The 25,400-nt window shown below is 42.1% G+C and overlaps 2 protein-coding genes across 7 annotated transcripts in view; one reads left to right on the plus strand and one right to left on the minus strand.

The window, feature by feature from the left end:
• The window catches only part of gramd1a (GRAM domain containing 1A), a 39,002-nt gene extending 29,791 nt beyond the window's left edge, over positions 1–9,211 (plus strand). For all 5 annotated transcript variants that reach the window (XM_080769152.1, XM_080769154.1, XM_080769155.1 and 2 more), the window contains 7 exons: positions 141–283; positions 798–901; positions 2,270–2,488; positions 3,076–3,160; positions 4,272–4,379; positions 5,146–5,266; positions 6,681–9,211. In XM_080769152.1, coding sequence (XP_080625278.1) covers positions 141–283; positions 798–901; positions 2,270–2,488; positions 3,076–3,160; positions 4,272–4,379; positions 5,146–5,266; positions 6,681–6,782 — 882 coding nt within the window. In that variant the 3' untranslated portion in view covers positions 6,783–9,211. The remainder of the gene's footprint in view (positions 1–140; positions 284–797; positions 902–2,269; positions 2,489–3,075; positions 3,161–4,271; positions 4,380–5,145; positions 5,267–6,680) is intronic.
• A 1,231-nt stretch (positions 9,212–10,442) lies between these two features.
• Positions 10,443–25,014, minus strand: scn1ba (sodium channel, voltage-gated, type I, beta a). Of its 2 annotated transcripts, XM_080768950.1 has the most exons (7): positions 24,656–25,014; positions 23,560–23,704; positions 17,428–17,594; positions 15,374–15,611; positions 14,439–14,580; positions 13,117–13,188; positions 12,783–12,905 (listed from the first exon to the last, which is right to left on the minus strand). In XM_080768950.1, exons 2-6 carry the CDS (start codon positions 23,609–23,611, stop codon positions 13,122–13,124), a joined length of 666 nt encoding a protein of 221 aa, XP_080625076.1. In that variant the 5' UTR covers positions 23,612–23,704; positions 24,656–25,014; the 3' UTR covers positions 12,783–12,905; positions 13,117–13,121. The 2 variants fall into 2 exon arrangements, with proteins under 2 accessions (XP_080625075.1, XP_080625076.1); XM_080768949.1 differs by lacking the exon at positions 13,117–13,188 and having other exon boundaries at positions 10,443–12,905.
• Between the last annotated feature and the right edge of the window lie 386 nt (positions 25,015–25,400).

The following is a 25,400-nucleotide window of genomic DNA, read 5'->3' on the forward strand; positions in this document are numbered from 1 at the left end:
CAATTAAATTGTTTACAATTACTTATTAATTGTTGCCCTATATACAGAAGCATCAAATGATTGAACGTCATTGTCTGCCTGTGCTGCTGGTGGTTATTATACCTATGTTGTGCTGTGTCCTCCTCCTACCCTGCTCCCAGACACTGTACAAGAGCAGCGTGCGTGGTGAATGCTACGTGGTGGACTCTGAGGTTATCACCTCGGGCATCCCCTACCAGGACTACTTCTACACCGTCCACAGATACTGCCTCACCTCCATGAACAAACATAAGAGCAGGCTCAGGTACGTTTGTTTTGCCACATCATGGGGTTTGGGCCGCCCTGGGAGGCTAATTGCAACTAGCCAATCTACAAATCTGCAATCTACGTGTCACAAGCTTGTAGATCGGCTGTTTCCTTTTTTCTTTTAAGCCATTTCACAACAGGGGGCCACAGCCAGAAGTTGGGGAACATCTAGCATAGGGAATAACTTAATTCCTGCATAATTTATGCTTCAGCGTGTCAACACCTGGTTTTTCTTTTGGAAATTCCTTTTTATTTTCAAGCGACATGTAATGTTGCACGACCAATATTTGGAACCCTTCCCTATTAGCTGTGAAGGCTTGTAAGGCCTGTCGGAGAAATGCTCTTGCTCCTACAGTTCATGGTGGGAAAATGTAGGTAGTTTCTGTGTTGGTGTTTAAGTTAGCTGTGTTCTCAGTATGGTTTCACATCACCACCTCCACTCCGCCATTTCTGACCACAAAAACATTGCTACTGCATGGGCTGACACTGTGTGTTTTTTTCCCTCTCGTTAGAGTGTCGTCAGACATCTGCTACAGGAAGCAGCCGTGGAGTCTGGTCAAAGCTCTGATAGAGAAGAACACCTGGAGTGGCATTGAGGAGTACTATAGACATATGGGTGAGTCTTTCTTTACCTGCCCCGGGGAAATGGTAGACCTTCATCATTCCTGATGAAGAAGTATTAATAAACTACTGGGAGCTTAACAACGGTGTGCGGACATCCTACCTTTTTTCGAAATGGTTGACCAGCCATTCCCATCCTGTGAGGATATTGCAAGTGGGTCCTCAAATAATTTTGGCAAAACACTGCAATTTTAATGATAATATAACATTATTGTTGTTATATCAATATAGACATAATTATAAACCAATGTCATGTATTTTTTCTTTTGTGATACTGATGAAAGCAAATTAAATGTATTATTATGTATTAAGGCATATTAGCCATGGATTCTTCTAAAGTATACTACGTTTGTTCCATCTATCCAACCCGGACAAAATCAATTGATTGATTATGCTCTGAAAAATGCACACGGCCCACCCATCTGATGACTTGGATCAGATGGGTAGGCCCTGATCCAGAAAAGACGAGACTTCGGCTATATCCGGTAAAATTTGAACATTCTTTCCGATTGCTTGGTTAAAAAGAAAACAACGATAAGTGAGCTAAACGGATGCTTGAGTCACATGCATTACCTAGATATACTTGAAGAATAGTACATAAGCCTACAGCTTGCTGGTTGCGTTTGTCCACATGTGTATGACGAATAGTCTATAAGACTACAGTTTGCTGGGTGCGTTAGTCCACATGACACATGTGTATGACGAAAAGTCTATAAGCCTACAGCTTGCTGGGGGGCGTTTGTCCACACTCCACATGTGTATTGGAAGCTCTCATTAACGTTATCAGTGTGTCACAAGCCTGTGCTATCGTTGGTGATGTGTGCTGGGACATGGACATCCTTTCCCCCCCCCCCCATCAACCCTTTTCAAATGCCTAGATTTTTAATGTCCCCTTCTTAATGTCCAGAAAGATTGTTCCAATCTGAAAGCTTTTAAGACCAAATGTTCATGATATAATCATCCATCCATAGACTTTGAGCAAGACATTTATGATACCTTCTGGTGTAAAGTACATAATGTTTTCCCAAATGTAATACGGTATGTTTAATTTGCCAAAGGAAGACATGTTGTCCACCCTTTGATTAAAAAAAAGTTACTAATTGAGTCCTGATCATAGTATGTATATTGAGTAACCCCATGCCTTTTTTATGTCTAATGGAGAGTCTTGTCCCATCTCGCGCAACTGAAAAGGATCTGAATTCCATACCTGTGTTCAAATGAATCCAATGTAATGATTTAGTCACAGGCTCTTGCTTATACTTTTGGTTGGTTAATATACACACTTACCGGTAACTACTTTGACTTGAGAGGTTTCTGCCTGACAGTGACACAGTGTTTTTTCCCCCCTCCTCTGTTTCTCCAGAGAGCGAGGTATCCAAGCTGGAGACGTTGCTTCAGACGGAGGTTTCTGTAGTGACCACGGGGGAGGTGGTGGACGTGGAAACGACCAAGACGCCACCCTCTCTGCGTCGCCGCAAGCGCATCAGCTCCCGACGCCAGGGGGAGAGGGAAGGGGCGGGTGTATGCGCTGGAGATCGAGGAGACAGGGTGATTGGAGAGGAGAGGGACAGGCGCGAGACCAGTAAGTCAGCAAGCATGTTGGCCCCAGCAAAGTTCAGAATTTGATTATCTTTGGAAATTATTTCTTCAGAAAGGGTGTTATAAAACACTGTTTCTCAACATCTGGTCTGGGGTGCATCAGCGTCCAAATGGACCTTTATGGGTAACTCTGAGAGTGTCCTAATGGAAGCATTTTCTATTTTCGATACCCCAATCTACACTGTAAACTTCTTTGCTCTATCAACTATCAACGTTTGCTCTATCAGCAAGTTTGTAACTTAATTTTGAACTGTAACCAGCCATCATCTGTGCACCTTATTTTATTGTATTTCTTTTAGCTAACTAGTAAAAATGGCAAGTCTTGACAGTCACTTTACCCATTGGACAAGATATTTCTTTCCTTTACTGGTCATGCATTAAATTAGCCTGGCTAATAAGCCAGACTAATATCACACTGACCAACGGCTGATTCGGTCTGGCTTATTAGCCAGGCTAGCATTAAATGGAATTTAGTTATCTCTTCATGTTCAGTGATATGCTGACATCTAGTGGTGGTATGTGGAACTGCCAAACAACACTGAACATCTTGTTAATTTTGGTGTTTTCTAGGTGCTCAGTACATGAAACTAGGAGAACGCTCAAGTAGCAGAGGACAGAACAATATATCCACCATCCTTCTCATAGTCAGCTTCATGTAAGTTTGTGTGTGTGTGTGTGTGTGTGTGTGTGTGTGTGTGTGTGTGTGTGTGTGTGTGGGGGGGGTGGTAGCTGGCCATTGAGTTTAAAAAAAAGAAAAGAATCCTCTCGACTGCATATCAAGTAGAGTTCTCAACGGGCCTGAAAATTAAGGACCGGCCCTAACTGATCAGGCCAGAGGTTCGGCCTGACCCGACTAATTAGCATAGATTTGAGGCCCGATCCGTTGGGTCAGGCCTGGCCGGGTTCGGGCAGAGTTTGAGAACTCTAATATCAAGCAGTTTTCACTTGGTTCTCAAACGTTGAACATATGACGAACTGAGGAAGCTGGACTCAACTGGCTTTGATGATCTTGCAGTGAAAGTGATTTTGTGTGTACCTTTTGTGCTTCTGTGTGTATATTCTTCCTTGTCCTGATCAACAATATGTTGCAGACAGGAATGAAGTCATGTGTGTCTGTCCATTAATTATTAAAGGAACTACAACATGCATTTTAAAACATTCTTTTTATATTTAATATATTGTTTATCGTATGTCCTTCAAACGTATTTCTAGTGGTTTGAGCCTAAATCACCACTCTGATATAACCAGTTCAAAATCTTCCTGATCTTCCTAGATTATTATCTTCCAGGAATTTTCTTTCCTGCTGTCTTGCTTTAATCCACGTCTGAATGTGTACTTGTTCAGACATGGTTGGATATCTCCTCTGCATACTAACCGCTGCTCAATGCCTTTCCTCGCCATTTCTCTCTCTTTTCTCTTCTCTCTCTTACCTTCTTCATGTGCGTAGGATCTGTATCAGGTACCGTATGCGAGGCTTTGATATTAACTACATTCATCTCAAACCATTCATAACAGAATGAGCAGAAAAAGTGCTGAGTGGATTGATGAATGAATGAATATTTCCCTCCCAAAAGGCACTGAACTTTGATCCATTCCTAATGTTTCCATCCATTGTACAACACCTGCATTTTAGTGTTTATTTTTTTGTATTTTTGACATTTTACGCTGCTCACTCCTTACCCCTAATTATTTATTTTAACATTTACATTTTTGACTTGTCACACATAATTTAGCATTGTCGTCTTCTCTTTTCTGTCCATGTGAAGTCTGGTGGTGCTGGTTGCCCTCAATATGCTGCTGTTCTACAAGCTGTATTCTCTGGAGAGAGCGGCTCATACACTGGAGACATGGCACTCCTATTCAGTCGCCGACAGGTAAACTCAAAAGCATTTTGATTTTACTTCATACTCTGACCCACAACTCCCACCCCAACCCCAACATTTGTCCAAGGTGCATGGTCACCTTTTCGTTTGTATTTGAAGTACATTTTGATACCAATAGTTTTGCACTTTTACTCAAGTCTATTTTGAATTCCGGGGTGTTTCTAAGTTTCAGTATTTTCGTCTATCCAGCCTCCATTATATGATTCAGTATTGACACTTTTACTTAAAGATGGAGTGCCGCGATTTTTTTCCACCCTAAAACATGATCATCAGGTCTTTTTTTCAAAAAAGTGTACAGTATTAGTTAAAATGTTATGTGGGCACGCCCACCAGTTCATTAAGTATACCTGAACTTAAGACTCACCCACATCTGTAGTTGTATGATAAAAGGGGAGGGGCTGATAGTGTGATGTCACTATATTACTGTTTATTTCATTGGCCCGTTTGACTGTCAAGGGTTCAGCCTCCAGGAAGAAACCCTAAATACAAAGTGAATATATCATTGCACATAAAAACGACTCCAGGGTGTCTAATGAAGTACTGTCACCTCATAGACACATGAAAAATTGTGGCACTCCATCTTTAAGTAAAACATGTGAGTACTTTTTGCTATATACTAGTGTCATGTCAAGGCCTCAAGGGGGTGTACTTGTACATCAAGCTGCCTCACGCTACAGAAACAGGAGATAGGCCCCTCCCTATGGGCCTCGTGGCTCGCCAAGGCTTACTTAATTACTTTTTCTACCACTGCTGTCAGTCCTCTGCCCCAGACAGCAGGGGAGTGGGCCCAGGTCTTACAACTACAGAGACAGTTCCATCAGGCTCAACTCAACAAGTGGCAGCAGATCCTCCAGTCCTCTGTCTCACTGCTGGACCAGGTGAGTGTTACGCCAGGGCTCCACCGGGCGCGTCACCGTCACAGAATGTTCCCTTTTTTATCAATGAAGGGTGGCTCCACTGCCCGCGTTGCGTCGCGTCTCCGTCACCATTAAAATTGAACCGGTTCGTTTTTTGACACACGCGACGGAGACGCAACGCGCCCAAACGCGCCCGGTGGAGCCCTGGCGTTATACATGTGAGCACACCACTCATTTTCAACATTTTACTCTTTTGAGCTGTTGTGTGGAAATAATAAAAAAGTCCCCCCATTCTGTGTTTTCTAGAACTGGAGGTCTGAAAAAAAATCATTATTAACATTGTCAATCAAACATTGTGAGTGGTATTCCCCATTTCCACACGAGCAAAGGCCACGGTGTAATTTCACCTAGAAGTCCTGACGTCACTCGTTCATCCCCTGGGTCATGGACGTTTTTCTCTATGGATAATTACTTTATTGAATAAACGACAACGTTTCGATCTCAGTAGATCTTTGTCAGGTCAGTCATATACTGACCTGTCAATAAAGTAATTCTTTACCTCCTTCCATGATTGCCTTATTGGCCCTGCACCCACTGTCGAGGTGCGTGTAAATAGGTATGCTCTCTATGGATAATAACATTGGAACATCTTAATATCATCGTTGTCCAAAAACTGTCTCTGCAATATTGTCAGGGAGGTGGCGTTGTATCGTTTACGATTGTCACTCATATTTGATAACACTAGCAGCAGATATGAAACTTGTAACTTGCACTACATAAATGATGGTGCCAGTGCAGAAGCAATGGAGTCTATTCATAGTCATACATAAAGTGATAATGCCTGTGTGACAGCCCTACACAGTATGTAACCAAGACGGACATGGCGGCACGGATTAGCACTCTGTCACCATGTCGTTCTTCAGCCTGTTCTATAGAGTTGACGTGGCTTTTGATACGAAGAAATGTCTAGCCTGTCTGACTGCAGCTGCGTGAACAGATTGTGGCTGCGGTGGTGAGTGCCTTGTTCCGCTCTGCCGTGGCTACACACCGCTCACAGGGAAGCTCACCTTGGTTGACGTGCTGTGTGGGCCATCCGTACCACCATCTGTAGCACTGTGTGGGCCATCCGTACCACCATCTGTAGCACTGTGTGGTCAAAGGCACTGCAGCAGGATGTTCTCAATTAACCAATAAGCATTGTTAACCTATTTAGGCCTGACGTCGGAATTAAAAAAAAATTAGCTCTGAAAGAATATATATTCAAAGATTTGTGCTGCATTTTTACGATTTTTCAAAAATAGCAGACCAACAAGCTCATAGCGCGTCACTCGGTGGCGCGCTATGTGGCGCGCAAGTTGAAACTTGAGAGACTTCACTGTATTTCTTTGTCTCTCCCCCCCTCTCTCTCCCCTTCCTGTATCTCTCTCTCACAAAGATGAAACAGTCTTTAGAGAAGCTCCACCATGGCATTGTCATTCCCGAGGCGCAGCAGGACCTCCCCACAGAACCCCCGGCAGAATCCCTGACCGAGTCCTGAGCCTTTCCCCTCCTCACAGCACCTCCCCCTCACAGCCTGGCCTTAGAAGAGCCCTGCCTAAAAATAGAGCCTGCGGAGTGACGTGGGAGGATGGCTGTGATGGCACGAGGGGGTGGAACGTGTCAGGTTAGGTCTGTCCACATCGAAAACAGGAAGTGACGTGCTGGAACTATGTTACCCATATCTCTCCTGGCCTGAGAGACTTGAAGCGGTGGCGTTGGCCATCTGCCAATAAAAAATAAATAAAATAAACTATCGCAAAGTTCGCAAACATTCAGACTGGAAGCTCTCAGGACTTCAGCAATAACATATAGCTGCAGCTGGGGATCTCAGCCAGTGAGTACTGTATAAAACAAAAGGCTACAGGGCCATTCACTCCAACAAACCACTTCACCCCACCCTTCATCCAAGGGACATATAAAAAAAGGCCAGCTGCATTTCAGGGTGAATTGAACTCAAGCCAACTGCATTTCAGTACTCTCATTGGGCAGTGACAGACCACTGATTTCAAAATGGACGCTCCTTTTTTGCCTCTGAGAGTGTTTCCGAAATGGAGCGGCTCAGCAGGGAAGGGAAAGGGCACAGTGATTCTTGGAAGTTGGAGGTCGAGGTCGGTCCTCCTAGTCCTGGGAACATAAGATACTCGTGGCCTTGATCTCAAGCCTGCTGATGAAGTCTGACTCTGCAAAGGGTCTGATGAGAGAGACCACCACAAACAGTAGCGGTGGAATAGAGAGTGCCTGATGGGGAACAGGAGTCTCCCAGTGATCCCTCTCTTTCCTCGTCCCTCCCTCATTTCTCTCCATGGGGATTTGTTCCTTGACTTGATCCCCATCAAAGATGCTGCATCTTCTGTGTGTATAAGGGGGTTCGATTGTGTTTATTTAAAAAAATCAATCACACTCCATATCCATATCCCACTCACTCTGTGTTCCATTATGTAGTAGCCATAATAGAAGTTTTTTTGTTTTGTTTTTTATGGCAAGCTGGCCTGTGCTGGTGCTAGACTTTTGCTCGGTCCTTATAGAGGAATAGTTGGGGTTCTTTGCTCTCATAATGGCCTTTGATAGTGATGAGGAATGGTCTGATACCACAACATTTATTTTGTCTTGCAGTATAATGAATTGTCTGTCCACAAAGCATTTTCTGTATTGTCTGCCAGCAACACAGTCGGTCAAGCAAAGTATAAATTAGGCTTACAATGCAGGACAAGTGGATGAAGGGGGACTTCTGCAATAGCCTTTTCTTTTAATTTAAAACTTTTCATTTCATCATTTCAATGTCAGTCTGACTGAGTTCATCGGGACAGCGAGCTGCTGGTGGGTGTTGCCTCGGACCGCTGCAGTATTTATTACCAAATGACTTTTTGAACTTTCAAATAGCAAAATAATGTCCTTTTCACAAGAAGGCATTTGGGCTTTTTGTGCTCTGTTTTGCTGTTGGACCAAGAAAAGAGCTATATGTGAATTCTCTGAATCATATTGGGCATAGCAATACGGACAATTCGGTGATTCTAGTACTTTTTGAATGTTTCAAGTAATGTAGAATATAATGATAATAATACATTGTGTGTGTGTGTGTGTGTGTGTGTGTGTGCGCGTGCGTGTGTGTAAATATAGAGGGCAGCAAGATAAAATAAAGAAGACGTGAGTATGGACTTGTCGGACATGCGTGCGCATGAGGAAAGGTCCTTGACGTTACATCCTCAAATGTTACATTACATATTGTGATTTTTATTATGAGTTGTGTGTTTTTCTTTTTTTTTGTCTGTTTATTATGGAGATTTCTGTTGCATATTTGGTCACTCACTCCTACCTTGGACTGGAGCAAGACTTGAACTGTTCAGGGTTACTGTAGACTTGACCAGGTAGGACTGTAGATGCAATAACGATATAGATGCAATAACTACTTTGTGGTCCAGCCAGGCTGGTGTTTTTGAGATGAAAGTACAAAGAATGACAGAAAAAGGACCAACTTAAGGCTTGGTTGAAGGAACAAAAGGGAAACTACTTTTTACAGTATTCTGTTTGTGTAAATTTCAGCTGACCTCGCCCATTTCGTATATAATTTTTAATTATATATATTTTTTATTGGTTCTCTTCATTTTGTATCGTCTTTATTTTCTAACCTATTCCCGCTGTCTTTTGCTACACTCCTGTGTTGTAAAACTATTCACTTTCTACCCATTCCCTCCATGCTGTCCATCCTACTGTCCATCCTACTCTGCCATCATCTTAAAACATGTCTTTTGTACGTCGGCGCTCTTCTCATCTTTCAACCCCCTCCCCTTCCTCTGTGTGCTCCCTCTCTCATCTTCTCCTCTCTCTCTCTCTCTCTCTCGTCTCCTGTGCACTAAATAACAGCTATGGAAGCACGTAGGCCCTGCTGTGCACGGCCAGTCGTGGTTAATGACAGGATGTAATATTTATTGTGGGGGGGGTGGGTTGGTGGGCGGGCGGGAGGGAGGTTAGGGAAGATGGGATTAAGAGATGCATGGGAGATGGGGAGAGAATGTCATCTAAAGAATTTATTGTACACAAAGCTGTGGAGAGAAATGAAAAGTCCTAAATTATCAACGATTCCTCGTTATTCCATGAGTTTTGTTTTTGTGTTTGTGCATGTGACTGACATAAGTAAGGGCACGCAAAGGATCTGTGCATTGTCTTTATTTAGTGGTATTTAAAGAAATATTCTGTTCTCATTGAGTGTTTCATAATCATTATTTCCAGGAAGGCTGATAGCGAGGGATTATTGTTTTCACTCCTGTGACTCACATCTGTCCTTCTGTAAACCTCTGCCCCACATCTTTTTCAAATTGGCCTGTTAGGTACGTGAGAGATGGCGTTCCCACACACACACACACACACACACACACACACACACACACCTCTGCTTGCATATTGTCAGTCAGAAACGTATGTCCAGAAATGTAACTTTTCAGGAAATGCCATTGATCCAATTTAGTTATTGAGTATTATTGTTCTTGGGTTCAATTATGTATATAAAAAACGCACCCGTGTGAAGTGTTTGCCAAAAGTTTACGTCATATTTGGTGGACATTTGACCTAATTTCTCCTTTCATTGTCATGGCAAATATTGAGACAAATTGTGGGGACAAAAGCTGTGTATATAGGAGGGGCTAGCGCCCCTCAAAAACAGCCGAGTACAAGGTGTCCACCGATATGCCCAGCAGTGATGCTACAGCATATCGGTTTCATCGTCATTAGAATGAAACTGACATCCCACCCCACCACAGTGCTACTGAGGCCTTCCTCTGGTCCCAGGCCATGCTGCTGTCCTTGTTCACCGATATTGTCAGAGTGTTTTGTCCCATTGTTGAACTGTGAGCATGCGAGTAGTGAACATACTGTATGGCCAACTGTCTGGTTATACACATAGAGCAGGCTTTAAAAAATGTATAATCCCAGTTTGACCCTCTCTCGCGTATTGATTGCATGTGTAACCGTCACTGTCGTCACGCTGATGATGGAGGTAACATTTATTTTAAGTGCAAGGATATTGTAAACAAATACACACACATACACACAAATGTATAGCTGAAACTTATTCGGGCAAATTAATCTGACTAGGTTATGACAATTGATGCAAGGATTAGGACTGATAACCAAAAATTATATTCCCATGACTTTATTTATTTTTAATCGCATTTTAGCAAGAATCATCTCCACACATTTAGACTTAGAGAAAACTGGAGGTATGCTTTGCTGAAGAAAATCATGTGGACAAGGTAGGCTGTTGTCAAGAGCAATATTTATCAAACCAATTTTATGCACCAGATTAGGCCACAGATAACCATTTGATAAGATTGTTTTGTCTGATAACTCATTGTAAAACTTGTTAGACATGATTTGGTCTGATATGGTCTGCCATTTGTTTCAGAATTCCTTTTCTATGTACAGGTGGGTATATTAGATATTGTTAAATTTCAAAATGTGGCTGGGGCCCTCCATGATTAGGCATTTAGTACACTCTTAAAGTCTTAATCCAGAGTGTGATCAAGAGCATCCTTCCTTGGTCAGCAGGTTTATGATATTATAGAGTAAGACTAGACAGCTTGTGTATGCTCCCAAAAAGCAGGCATTTAGCTGCTAAACATACAAAAAGACAGAAGGCATGCAAGTGTAGGCAGTGTTATATTTTGCTATCTAGTCAAGTGTAAAGAGTTGCCTGCCAAGGAACTGGAGTAGTGTAATGTCACTTAGAAAAGGTAGTAAAGGTTTTATGTAAAGCTTTCCCATGTTCCATACAGGTCTGTAGGGACAAATTAATTAATGTTAACTCCTCAGTCAATACTACTGCATCTCTTAACTACCGCTACTTCATGTAGTTCACAGGCCTGGGCTGGCCGAGCGGTCCAGGCACCATAGGCTGGTAATCCAGCCTGACAGCGCGTCGTGGGTCGAGTCCCGATCCTGACGACCTTTGCTGCGTGTATTTCCCGCATCCTTCCATCTCTCTCCCCTTTCCTGTCTAACTACTGTAAAATCTATCAATAAAGGCAAATATATCTTTAAAAATATATATAAACTGATGGCTCACAGAAATATCTATAATTGCAAATTAATTTGCCATGACTATTTTATAATCTGTATTTCATTAGTAGTTGTTACAAATGGCACATAGTCATACTGTACCAAGGAGGTACAGTATGCCCCTGTCATGCTTAATTAATTAGGTAACTATTTTTATGTAGTTAATTGCAACGCAGTAGTAGGGGCTGACGTGTTAATGTATGCAGCGCTATTAATTTTGCATAGTTGCCTAATAAAAAGAGCATGTCACTTCCATAGGCTTTCCTGTAGGAAGAACACTGGACAGGTTTGTGGTATTGGTCCCCATTATAGCCCTTATTTTCTAAGACAGACACCTGTAGGAAGGTTAAGCCACATTATACTGCTTCATTTCCATGCCCCCACATACATAATTAAAGCTTCATTTTTGGTCTTGAGTGAACATGATATCAAGTGGCACACAGGGTTGTGGTTAGCGGTAAGTATTGTCTTTTCAAATGTCACAGGAAGTCGCACGCTGACTGCAGCTCCTATGTTTTGCTTCTGAAGCAGGATGTGTGAAAGTTATTCATATTGGCTGAGCAAAACATTTCGGTAGTTGTTTGAGAGTTTGCAAAAGCATTCTTACTTTTTTTTTCTTTTCTTTTAGCTATGAAGAAAAATACAATCTCGTAGCATTATTCTATTGCAATGTTTGAGCTTGTTGAGTTAATAACTATGCAAGTCACTTCTCTGTACCAATGTCGGACTGCAAATTAAAATAAAATAAAAACGTTTAGTTGAGAATAAATAGATCTTGAATGAATGAAAAACAGGTACAACTCTGTTGGGAAAATTGTTTGGTCTAGTTTGAAGGAATGACAAGCTAAATGTCAACTTCTGTGATTAAATAACGATGTATGTGACTGACTGTGTGAACACAAAACACCTTGTTTTGTGTCAGTTTGATCCCAGAGAGGAAGGCTACAGTAACATTTTGGTAGACAGTCGTGCTTCGTAGACAGATGCCGTTAAACCAGACCTGACGACACCTTGATGCATACAATCATGACTTGCGTAATTAACCACTGCAGTGCTCATTGAAAAAATGGACCTGCTTGTCGCTAATCTCAATGTGCATTATCTTTGTAGTTTCCGGCGATGTAATCATCTAATGTTGATTAATTTCTTGATTAAGACTAACGAGAAGGTTGAAATGTTCTTTGCAATATATTGTGTGTGATGAAAAATTATGACACTGACAACAAATTAACCAAACTGAAGTGAAACTACCTAAAAACAATGCAAGTGGTGAATATGCAATGCATGTTATAATCAACATACTGTATGTGTTGATGTGTACACAACTACTGTATATACAGCTCTCTCTTTCTCGCCTGTTGAACAACAGCCAATTATGTTCCATTCTGTGACCGAGAATGGAATACAATTAAATCCTTCCCATCTCTTTTGCAGAAGAAAATCTGTGAGCGGAGTTTGTGTCCTGCGTGGTCCTCATCTTTCCCCATCGTTGAGAAGAGAGTTGTCGGAAGTGAGTGGCAGTGATGATGGAGATGTGACGCTCCTCAAACTTTTAGAACCCCGTTTCGATCTGCAAGAATGTTAAAAACTGAAACTGACTGTCTAAATAATAATCACATTTTACTACACTATGGGTGCGGTCACACCAAACTTTTAAAAGTGTAAAATGTGTTATGTCCAGTAAGTAAACATTACAGTATCCACAACATAAACGAGATAAAGTACAGCCAAGAGACAAATCTAAAAAGAGAAGAAATTGCATACTGAGAATCCACACCTACCAGGGCTATTCTGCCACCTGCACACCTGCGCAATTATCTTTACTCTCCGATGCTATAGCTAAATACTCCGCCCTGAGAGAGAGAGAAAGGTTGAGGGAAGAAAGGTACATAGGAGGAATATCTATAAAGTATGAAACTGAGAAAATCAGTGGTTCTCAAACATTCTCATGTCAAAGACCCCTAAATTGATATATACAATGTATTTGGCTGCAGACCCCCACCTGAAAATATGTTGTGCCAGACAGTTTTCCCATAATTTTTCAAAATGATTATAAAATAGATCTACAAGCTTGTAGATCGCTGTTTGCGAATAGACAAAGTATAAAATTAGGACCCAAGGAGGTGCTCCCTGGACCCCACTTTGAGAACCAGTGAGTCAGTGAATAGAAGTAGCATTAAGGCCTATTCATACTCCAGATTTAGGTGATAAGGTGACCATCCAAACGGTAGCCTGGGAGGCATACCATTTCGGGTTTATGATCCGATCGGGAGCGGATGATAAGTTACGTCATGCTGTAGTCTTGTTTTTAGTCATCAAGCCGGAAACCCTCAAACTGGAATCAGAATTACCCAAAATAATTCCCAGCATCATAATTTTCGGGCCTAGTCAATAAAAGCCTTGATGTGGATGTGAAGCAAAACAAAGCAACACTGAGGTTTATTTTTTTAGTTTTCATCATCCGGTCTAAAAACGCCTAGACCGGATCACATGGGAGATTTAGGAACACAGACTTTCCTCCGAGGTGGAAAGTCTGGTGATGCGAGCTTCCCAAAACGGTGTTTAGTAAAAACAGAGAGATGTGTTTGGGGGTGGGCGCCTATGTTGGTCTGACGTACTACCAGTCCGACATGCAACAGACACATGCGTGGCCGGTTAAGACTCACCCGTGGCTCTCGACATGCGTTGCCAGTTAAAACTCACCCATGGCTTCCCTGTGAGGTTAGGGTTAGGTTAGGGTTTGGGGTAGGGTGTCGGACCAATGCCTGTTGGACTGTTAGTATGTCGGACCAAACACATCACCAAGCGGTGAGTCGCTTACCACCGCGGCGTGACGTCTTCCTGTACGTTTCAATGGTCACCTTAGTATGAATAGGCCTGTGAAGTAATTTCAGCAGAGAAAGGAAAATAGAATACTTTTTTTTAAAGATCGATATAGAGGCATGCAGATTGAAAGATGGGTGACCCATGATTTGGACGGCCCAGGCGTGATCTGGAAATGTACTGGCCTTGCGTGTCTGTATCAGAATGTGAGTGATTTGCATGTTTTGTGTATGTACGGTATGTAGTACATGTCAGTGCTGCGTTTAAATGTGCCACTTACGCGCTCTCTCTTAAGGCTTCCTCTCCTGCTGCTGATATCTTTTTGTAGCAGTAAATCATCTCCACTAAAAGCCAAAATTGCAGCCCAATGATGGTGACGTACATCATGACCTCAGAAAAGATGGATGCCACGCTCCGGGTGCCTGTACAGAGAGAGAGAGAGAGAGAGAGAGAGAGAGAGAGAGAGAAAGATGAGCCAAACACGGTAAGTAGCAGAAATAAATAATTAAGATTAAATAATTACATTTCTACAACAAACAAGGCTGAAGGCTGGCTTGGTATACATTTTTCATAGAATGGCTCATAATTTGGTAAAGTTCTCCAGCATGTTGCTTCATATCAAATCTCTTTTTGCGTGGCCACAAGGGGACAGTGTTCTACTTGAAATGTCACTATTTAATTGTTGTTGACAATCTTTACTTTAGAATATTAGCAGCATACTACAGTCAGTAAAGGTCCACACTTCTTAGCGGGTGGATTCATTAATGACCATGCCACATCAGTGCTAAGAAAGCGTTCTAATTGGGTATTCCTTCATTTCTGAATTTACTTTATGACTTCAGGAACCTCTCATAATCATATTCCCTTCTGTGCCCTTGGTTTTTTATTATCCAGTTAATACTGTATTCCAAAAATACATACATACTGTACATACATACAGCATTCCCATCTTGAGTGCAGAAATGAGGATATTCCTGAATCCTACACACAGTTTACCTTCAGTTCATTTGTTGTCAATATTTGGCTCTGGGAAGTGGGAGATACCGTTAAATGTCTTTCCAAGACATTGTTAACGCACTCGCAGTATTTTACTCACACAGACACATGACATAACGAAGTGTCTGTGTGTGTGTGTGTGTGTGTGTGTGTGTGTGTGTGTGTGTGTGTGTTTTTCTTTTTCTTTTTCTAATAATATCCCGGCACCCAAATGCTTACTTTCTGGCACCACTCTGAGTTTGACGACCTTGGTGGCATTGAAAAAGTACTCATAGGTCCCGAAATTGAGGATGCGATTGAACAGGCAGCGGTAGGTTCCTGTGTCATTGAAGGTGACGTTGAGGATGTAGATGGAGCCGTCCTGTAGGTCGTCGGTCTTCTTGCTACCATTCCAGGCCAGACGCTCGTAGAAACGTTCATCCATGATTTCACCGTCCTTGTCCGCATAGCTGTAAATCTACCAGAAAGAATGGAGAAGAATTTCATTATGTTTATTCAGTTTGGTTCGAAGCCTACTGCCCTATATCTCAAGTTTCTTTATATATTATAACCTACCTGGTCTTCACGGTAAGTAAGTAAATATTAGACTACAAAGTCTAATATGTTTAGTCGTTTTAGTTTATTAGATGATAGGGCCTACCATCTACTCAACTAGAGTGACTAAACATGTTGGACCTTGTAGTGTATCAGTACCCAACGTGGCACTGTGGGATTAGCTCTGATTTAATTATGCAGTAGAGCCATTTCATTAAACATGGATGTGATACGGCTGCATGCATTTGCAGTATCTCACCGCAAACACATTTCCAACTAAAGGAGAATCCAAAATAAAACAAGGCAACAAGCTAAACTAAATCCTGCGGATTAAACACCTCTTAAAACACCTAGAATAACTGTGTTACATTTACGGTAGCTGAAAACATACCATTTGTTCCCTTGGTGTGAACACTGCATCATCATCTTTACTGATGGGTGCCTGAATCATGCCATTGCTAACTGCCTGCCTGCCTGGTGACCTCTGTGCTCTCTGTGTCAATATCTTGGGTATCTTGGGTCAAGGATCTAATCTCCACCTGTCCTTGGGTTTTGTTTCAGTACAGTCACACAGCTGGTGTTGCTTTTCCCGGAGTGTGGAAGAGCACATAGCTCATCCATTTCTGGCTATTTATTCTATTTGTCTCTACGTGTGATAAAGGCTTGTGTAGGCCATGTTTGTTTTCACATGCTTTCACTTGGGTGTCAGGATGTTTTTCAGCATGTTTCACAGCGATTGTATAAGGTGTCAACACACACGCTCTATCCAGCCTCAATCTGAAATGGCAGTTTACGTTTCAGTTTCCACATTAAAAGAACAGGAAAAACAGCCATCAACAACAACCACCTCCCCCAACCCCACCAGTCATTTATCCTTCCTGGTGACTCACCCAGCACTGGTCAAGGCTCCAGACCTGACCACGCCTGCTAAATTAATGGAATCTCACTGACACCAATGAGACCTCTCTCTCATCCACTTAATGGACATAATGGACTCCTTGCTTTGCAGGGGGAAGACTTCCACTGCACTTAGCCAAGGCAATGAGAAGGTTTTCCCACTAACACAGAGGAAAAGAGCCTGCCATGAAAGATGCATGGTGCTGCACTCTCTTCATGATAAATGCATGGCAGTTGTTTGGCCCAAAGGGAAGAGGAGACGATGAAACTCTTGTCCACTTAGCTGTGTATATAAGTGGCTCCTGTTATGAGTTGTGTTTTTGTGTCATGTAATTGGTTGAAATACACATGGGCATGAGTCAGCTGAGTTTACTACCTACCAAGGAATTATCTACGTATTGGATGTATCAGCAAGCATTCATTTACATTTGACGTGTGTGTGCAGAGACGGAGTAACCCCCACGATGGCCCCTGGGGTGATATTTTTTGGAGACGCTATTACTTTTTTGCTTTTTCTTATCATCTTTTTTAAGATCCAATGAAGGGCCCCAGAAGCCCTTGTCAGGGCATCCCAGTACCACGCGGTCCAGTTTCCCTGAAGGGCCCCTTGACCCCAGGCCCACCAGTCTAATGGCTAATTTGGCCCTGCATGTGTGTGTGTAAATATATATAGTATATAGTATATACTAAATATTATTTAAATGTTGTTTTATTTTGAGTTGTATGCATTCTGTTTTATAGTTATAAGAAGAGAGACAACAGAAGCAAGTCTTGATTCATATCAGATCCAACCCCTACACACTACTAAACACACTCTGTCTTGAGAAATAAGCTATACTCACATGAGTGTACTCTTTCTCATCTACAGCCTTGAAGAACCAGTCAACAGTGGCGGTCGCAGGCACCTCTCCCCTCTTCTTACAGGAGATACAGCCCATCTTGAAGCCTCCTTTGGCCACGGCCTCTGTGTCCGAGTCAACTTCCACGCAGGCACCATGGCACAGGTGAACTAAAGTATGACGAGGATGGGCAAGATGTAGTTAGAAAACTGCCATTTTGGTTTTCCTCTATTTCTACAATAATCTTTTAGGTGGTCAATGGTCATCATCCTTCTTTTTGTCAGGTGAAACCTGACATACAACAGGCCTGTTTTTAATAGTGACCTAGTCATCAATGGGAGTCGCCCCCCATGCCGCCAAAACGCTGCCTAAGCCAATGGGAGCGCCTAAACGCCACCAGCCAATCGCGTAGTCGCGACCTAGTCATGATTGGCTGCCTCCTAAGCTATGACACGGGCACGGCGTAAGTCTGCAAATCTATAATGCCCAGACCACACTCTCAACCATAAACATATAAACACCGCAACGGAGCGGACTCAGCGGAGCGCCTGATAACACCGCCTAATGTTATGAGCAAACTGGAGAGCAGGAAAGATGCACAACGGAGCCAGTGTTTGTTTCACCTGACAAATATGACTATGTAATATTTATTGTTTTTTTATTTAACCGTGGCTTGAGAAAAATGCTGATAAGAAAAGCTCTTGTGTTTTCCAATAACATATTACTTGCAGGCAAACAATCAATTGGACAAAACAATGCTAATTGTTGTAATTATTTGCGTGCTTAATCCCATGGGCCATAACATGCTTGTTTTATGGAACAGGGCATAGCGTTTATTTTGTTTTATTTCCACTCATTTCATGATATTGTTTGTTTTGACTTTCACCTCATTCTCTTTCATTTTTGCTTTTGGGGTGTTTTAGATGATTTGTTTTGTTCACTTGAGAAACTGAGGGGAAATAAACAGATTGCATTGAGCAATACTCTTCTACATTTCCTTGCAGTATGTGTTTCCTCCAGAAACTGAGCTTAATTCATATATAGAAGCTGGAGTCTATATATGCCATCAGCATCATCATCATCATGACACATAACTGCTCATCGGCCATAGAGAAACACACCTGTAACTCCAAGAGTTTCTCTCTCACACTGCACTCTGCTGTTCCCACTGAGGCCTCAGCATCGATCTCAACCAATGATCCTGTGCTATTTTCAACTTTGTCCTCTGTGGACGCTTTTGATTTGATTCATGAGAACGGGAGGGGGCATGTTGGGGTAGGGTAGGGTGGGGTGAGGGGAGGGGAGGGGCAGGAAACACATGGCAGAACTGGTCAGCGGTGGCTTTGAAAAATCATCCGTAGTTTGGCTGAGATTGATAAAGACTACACATCATTTTGCAGTAATCTTTTCCTTTACAGAACTCGCTGGGATGCAAGTATTGCAGCATATTAAAATTGAACATAAAAACAGAACCTCTGCTGCACTCCAGAAAAGAGGGGGGGGGGGGCAGACGAGGAGAGAGAAATTACTTCTAACATATACTACTACTATGCTTACTGAAACCAACAGATTTCCAAGTTAATTTGGCTTATTTTTGGTTGAGTGACACTACCGTGCGATGAAGTAAATATGACTTAAGGAAGTTCTAGGAGTGAAAGAAGAGAAAGAAGGATAGACTTAGTTAGCATAGCCTTTCTATTATAACTACTATTTCTACTAAAGCATGGGGAGAGGCAGGTTTCTGATGCACTGGAGGAGAAGAGAAAACAAAGGAAGGGTAGAGCAGAGGAGAAATTTAAGAACACAACACAACAGCTCTTAGGCAAGCAGGATTTGCAAACAATTCAAAGTATTACTTTTAGAGACTTCCGAGACATTCACAAGAATGTACATTCATTCTTAGAAAGTAATTACGTGATTTTACAACGTAGGCCTACAGTCCAAATTGTTAAAAAAATGTCTCTACATCTCATAACTCAATTAAGCATTTAAAAACAAACTCTTGGAATTATTTGCAAAAACTAGGTTTAGTTACAACTACAAGACATTCCCATCATCACATCAAGTTACACTACATGAAGAGAGCAAAACACAGAGGTTATGGAGTTAGAAAGAGAAAATTGAGTAAATATAAAAAGGCACAGATAAATTGAAACAGGAACTTGGATATTCCATGCATATAAACACCTATGTAAGGGTTTGAAATGGCTGGTATATTGACTGCTCACAGAGAGGGAAGTGGGATCTGGAAAACAGACAGAGGAGAGGAGACACCCATTACACAGCCACATGTGTGACGGACAGCTCATCCAACAAATGGCAAATAGGAATGCCATATAGCAAAAGAGACTATGGGAGTGTGCATTGTTGCTTCAAGCCAAATTGAATGGCACATTGGAGAGAGAGAGAGAGAAGGAGGGATGGCGAGAAACATGATACCAAAACACTGTAGCATTACAGTATACACAAGTGTCAAGCAATACAAGACAGGTGGCAAGGCAAAGATTTCCGCATAGGCAGCAAATATGCAGCTGATTGAGTAGACAGGACAGGTGAAGGCACGAGAAAGAAAGAGGTTATGGACAGATGAATAGACATCCACAGTGCACAGTCTGCAGACTACAAAGATCCACCAATCTGCAACCATTCTCACTATAGTGTTCACAACACACAGAGTACAATATTCAAATCCATTGCTTAATCTGTGGATGACAATGAATGCAATTCCACAAACTGCAGATTAGTAGATTTTACTGATGGTGCCGGGTGGTGGACTAATCCCTCATATTTGCTATTGCCACAGCAAAATATATATATATTATATATACTGTATATTATATATATATATATTTATAAACTAAGCTACACAAAAAGATAACCCATCCCAACCGGGTTAGCTAACTCAGATGCCTAGGAACATACAGATCAGGTTGTTTGCTTAAACCAACTGAGACAGATGAGGACGAAATCCGTTTCCATGCTGGGATTGCCACCTGTGTAGTGACACATGCATGTACACGCACGCACATACAGGACAGACAAGTACCCACACACACACACACACACACACACACACACACACACACACACACACACACACACACACACACACACACACACACTCTCACACACACACACACACACACACACACACACACACACACACACACACACACACACACACACAATCTGGTTTCCCCTGACAGAAAGCGAACAAGGAACTTTCCATTGGAGTGAGTACAGTAGGTCTGTTCCATTTTACTCCACAAAGCTGTCACATCCAGAACAGCTGTCTAGTATAGTGACAGCAGTAGCAACAACGAGCTTGGGGATTTGTTGACTCTGAGCTCCAAATGGGAATTGTCATCTTTTACACTTTTATTTTACATCTCAACAGTCTGGGTCTTCTTGAATAGACAGTGTAGGTATTTATTTTCCCAAATGAAGTGGCATTATCTTCCTTTATTTGGATTCCTTTCTTTGCCCACTTGAACATTAGGTTCTACCTGCCTATCCATTTAATCTGGACTTTAAGAAGCACTCTCCTGTCCTTCTTATGCAACTATAGGCTACTGTAGAATAGAGTGAATAGTAATTTGTGTTCAGTAATCAAATCACATTTTTCATGTTGAATGATTAAAGAATGACATTGAAAATGGTTCGCATTTCTATACTGCCTTTAATCTAAAGCTCTTTACTATGTGCATAACATCATTACATTACATTCACACTTTTTGCTTGACAATATATATTTATTCTAGAGAGTGACACTGTATTCCGTTCTTTATTTATTTCCCTAATTGTTTCTTTCCTACTTCCAATCTTTCTTTCTTTCGGATTCTGTCTCTTCCTGAACAATTCACAGAGCTGTATTTTGGTTGTTCCTTTGACCACAGTGCAGATTGACATAATTTGTACACTGGGCTGGAGGTCTTCAAAGCCCTATTTACATAATTTAATTCCCACCCTCCATTAGCTACAAGGAACAATGGACATTCTATCCTCTGTGCCACAGCTGGAGGAACAAGGCAAATGTTTGTGTGTGTGTGTGTGTGTGTGTGTGTGTGCGTGTGTTGATTGATTGAACATCTTATTAACAGTTTGTAGAATATGCACAGTTCGAGGAAAGCACCGTTCAATACAAGGTCTGCTAAGAGAATGAAATACCCAGTCTTCCATTTTAGTGTGTGTGCGTGCGTGCGTGCATGTGCACGTGCAGAGAATAGCAGAAAGAATTAGTGAATAAGGGACATGCAGCAATGGCATGCAATTAGATCACGACTCTAAAGTGCATTCGTGACGTACAATACATCCCCTTTGTGGCAATTTATTAGATCTGACAATCAAATTGATAGAGTTAAATGTCTAAGTTAAATGGCATTAGACCCTACCTCTGCAGAGTCTTGCTTTGTTTGTAAGCCTTGCCGAGCCATGAGGCCCATAGGGCAGGAGCCTGTTTCTGTAGCGTGAGGCAGATTGATGTACAAGTGTATATCGCAGTGTATGTCGCAGGGACGTACCTCAATCCAACCCTTTATGCTGAGTGCCAAGCAGGGCAGTCTTTGTTATGACCCGGCGAGGGGTCAAACCCTGACCTCTCAGTCTGAGGGCGGACACTCTAATCACAAGGCCACTTAGCAGAGTCTCTTACAATAACCACAATTGGGGCATGATTGAAAGATCATCTGTGCATTCACATTCCTTTTGAGATCGGAGCCCACTCAAAAGATGGAGGACATCAGACTAGAATGCCTTTGTTTGGAACACCTGCTGCTATAGTAACCACCCACCAATATAGATCCATCCATTATACAACCTGATGACAGAGAGAGGCTTACAAGAGAGGCTTGTACAAGCACTGTATACGGTATTGATACATACAGTAATTAACCACTTATACCCTAGGGCCTATATACTGTACTTCATTGACCGGGGTCCCTCAGGGTTATATCCTTGACCCCCCTTTTTTCCCCTCTACACCAAATCTCTTAGGAGAAAATAGCTGATATCCAAGCTCACAACACTGTTACATTGTGAATAGGAGCTTGTAGATGTGTTATTTTTACTGAATATTTATTGTTTAGAGTGTTGTTTTAGTGTCTAGAGTATTCTAGTGTTGCATTCAAACGGACAGTGAAGTGGATGTGCACACTTTTCTCAGCAATTTGTGTTTTCCACCATTTGCTGCCTTAATGCCTTAATCAAAGATGCTTCTATGATGTGGAAGTGTCGATGCGGGCATGCGGCTGCCTTCACCATGGCTCTCAATTGACCACACTCGGTTTTATGAGGCTCTGCACTGGACTGGTGACTCAGTCCAGTGATTGGGATGGTTTATGGCATGTCATATGAGGAGCAAAGGCAGGAGCACTTACAGTATGCCCACACTGTAAAATCTCAAATCTCAATTTAACTCTGAGTGTACAAATTGACCCTTACAGATCCATTTTTACACTCTCAGTCAAATTGACACTATGGATTTTAAAGTGCATGTGATTGCTGCTCTGATTTAGTAGATCTAATATCTGAGCAGGATGGAGATGGATGGTGAAAAATATGGATTTGAAGTCCATGTACGCGCGCGCGCGCACACACACACACACACACACACACACACACACACACACACACACACACACACACTATCCTTGAAATAAAAAATGAATCAACGATGCATACCACCTTTGAACTTAATGCATAGTGGACTTCATGATGACAGACAACATACAGCAATTCATGTAAACCTTACAAATGTGTCTTCAACATCCATGTACGCTTGCATGCCTAGCAGGAATAGATACCATGTTACTGGCTTGGAATTTCAAACAAGAACCCATTACTCAAGGCTGTTGTTCATGCTAAGCTTCTCCACACTGGCTAAAATGCAAAAGAATGCAAGATATATGGCTATATGTTTTTTGCTTGAAAGATGTTGATTATATCATGTGCATTGCCAACATTCCCGTTATAGATGAACATTCGGGGAATACAGGGGATTCAAGTCACACGCACGCACGCGCACACGCACGCACGCACGCCCACACGCACACACACACACACACACACACACACACACACACACACACACACACACAATTACAAAGCAACCCCTAACAAACCCACTGCCCCACTCACCTTGCAGCACCAGAATGGTCAGATGTAGCAGCAGCAGCATGACTTCAGACATCCTCGCTGGGGAGAAGGATTGGCCGTACTCAATGCTGCTGGAACACACACGCTCTCTGGCACCCTCTCACACATTCACAGTCACACTTTCATGCTGAGGAAAATGCAGAGACAGACATGAGGCGAGGTCTGTGCATGTGTCTCAGGTGTGTGTGTGCAACTAGTTTGTAAGATGTGTGTGAGAGCAAAAAGAGGAAGCACAGAAAAAGCCCTTTCTTTCATTTTAGAAGGAATGTGAAGTCACGGAGGAGGTCTGTTCTTTCTTCAAGTCTGCTGTTGATGACACTCAGGTCACTATAGCTGTCAGATTATCACCTCCGCTTTCTCTTGCTCTTACTTTATGAAAACAAGGTGTTCACTTGCCAAAAGTAGTCCAGCACACCACATCAGCAGAGCTCAGGTGTGGCTGCCATGCTTATCAAGTGTTTTACACCAGCAATGTGGCAGGTCGGTGGTGAGTGGTGACACTCCCACTCAACTCGGACAGAGAGACCCCCTAATTCAGATGCTTTCCGCTTTGGGAATCTGTGTGCTCTGTTCTTCTAAGTGTCTATTACCACTGGTCTGGATCGCACCACACAGGGCTTCAGATTTCTTTCTGCATTTGTTAAACAATTTATAATCCACCACCAGAGAAGGTGCTATAGTGACACACCCTTAGTTTTATGCAGTACCTATCTTGAGTTACAGGCAGGCAGTGAATCAATGGCACTATTGATGATTCAAAATTACAGCTTGTGGAAGACATAGGGTTATATTCTTGAATTTATGAGACTGAGTATAATGTCAAAGGATCTGGTGTAATCTGTGCACAATAAATTATAATCTAATAATCAAAGGTGCTGCAGTTTGAGTTGAGTGAAGTAGCCTACAATTCAAACTCAGTGATATATCAACTTGGATGCATTCTGTAACGCAGTTTAATGTCCTTACTTCAGAATCAACTATGACATGCATGGGCAAAAGAGGGGAAATTAAGGCTAGAAAGATAATGACCAATATACCAACATTATAATTTCTATAACAGAAGCTATATGTAGCCTACCTCTTGATATGGCATGCCGTGATCTAGGGACGGTCTCTTGTAGATGTTGAGATGATTTTACAGCTGGTTTGAGATGAAAACGATATTTGATTTATTTACATTATATGCCTATCTCGCACAATCGGAGGTTACGCCATATCGGTGTTAGCTTTTAGACCCCGCGCATGGTAGACTTTATTATTATAGCCTTGCCTATAGGCCTATACCATTGGTCCGAAATGCTATTAATCAGAAGGGGGAAATGGCATAGGCAGTAGACAGTAGATAATCAATGTTCTAGAAAGTATTTAAATGTGAAATATGAAATTATGCGTTCCAGAGGACAGGTGCCTATGTGTAACACCATTACCAATAAGAAAGCAATCAACTCGGACACACTAAAAATCCGGACACTATTAAAGGTGGTTGCACACTGACGCGTTTTTCGGAAAACCGATGGAGAAACGTCGAAAACGCGCTCTGTGTGCAGGGACCTAGCCCAATTAAATCAATTGGTTGTCAGCTTGGCACTTTTTGGTTGCCTATATAAAATTATGTGTTCCGTTTTTGTCAATAATTTGAGTTTTCCAAAGATGTAACCTCCTGATCCAACGTGTAGGCTAAAATCTTGTTAAGAAATCCTTTTATCTCAATTATGTTCTTCTTTGTGGTATCGCTTGTCCCAAATCCCATTACTCTAAATGGTTAAGGGGTTCGGGTAATTCCTTTTCCAAGTCAGATAGGTCCTTTCCGTCACATCGGCACC

Source organism: Protomyctophum bolini, assembly GCF_963924005.1.
Source record: "Protomyctophum bolini genome assembly, chromosome: 7".
NCBI classification, from domain to species: Eukaryota; Metazoa; Chordata; class Actinopteri; order Myctophiformes; family Myctophidae; genus Protomyctophum; species Protomyctophum bolini.

Coding starts and splice junctions, on each gene's coding strand:
- scn1ba (XM_080768949.1), bottom strand. CDS start 23,611: ATGTCTGAAGTCATGCTGCTGCTGCTACATCTGACCATTCTGGTGCTG. Junction 14,581..15,373: donor ACTCAGAGTGGTGCCAGAAA/GTAAGCATTTGG, acceptor CTCTCTGTACAG/GCACCCGGAGCGTGGCATCC. Junction 12,906..14,438: donor GAAGCCTTAAGAGAGAGCGC/GTAAGTGGCACA, acceptor ACATTCTTGCAG/ATCGAAACGGGGTTCTAAAA.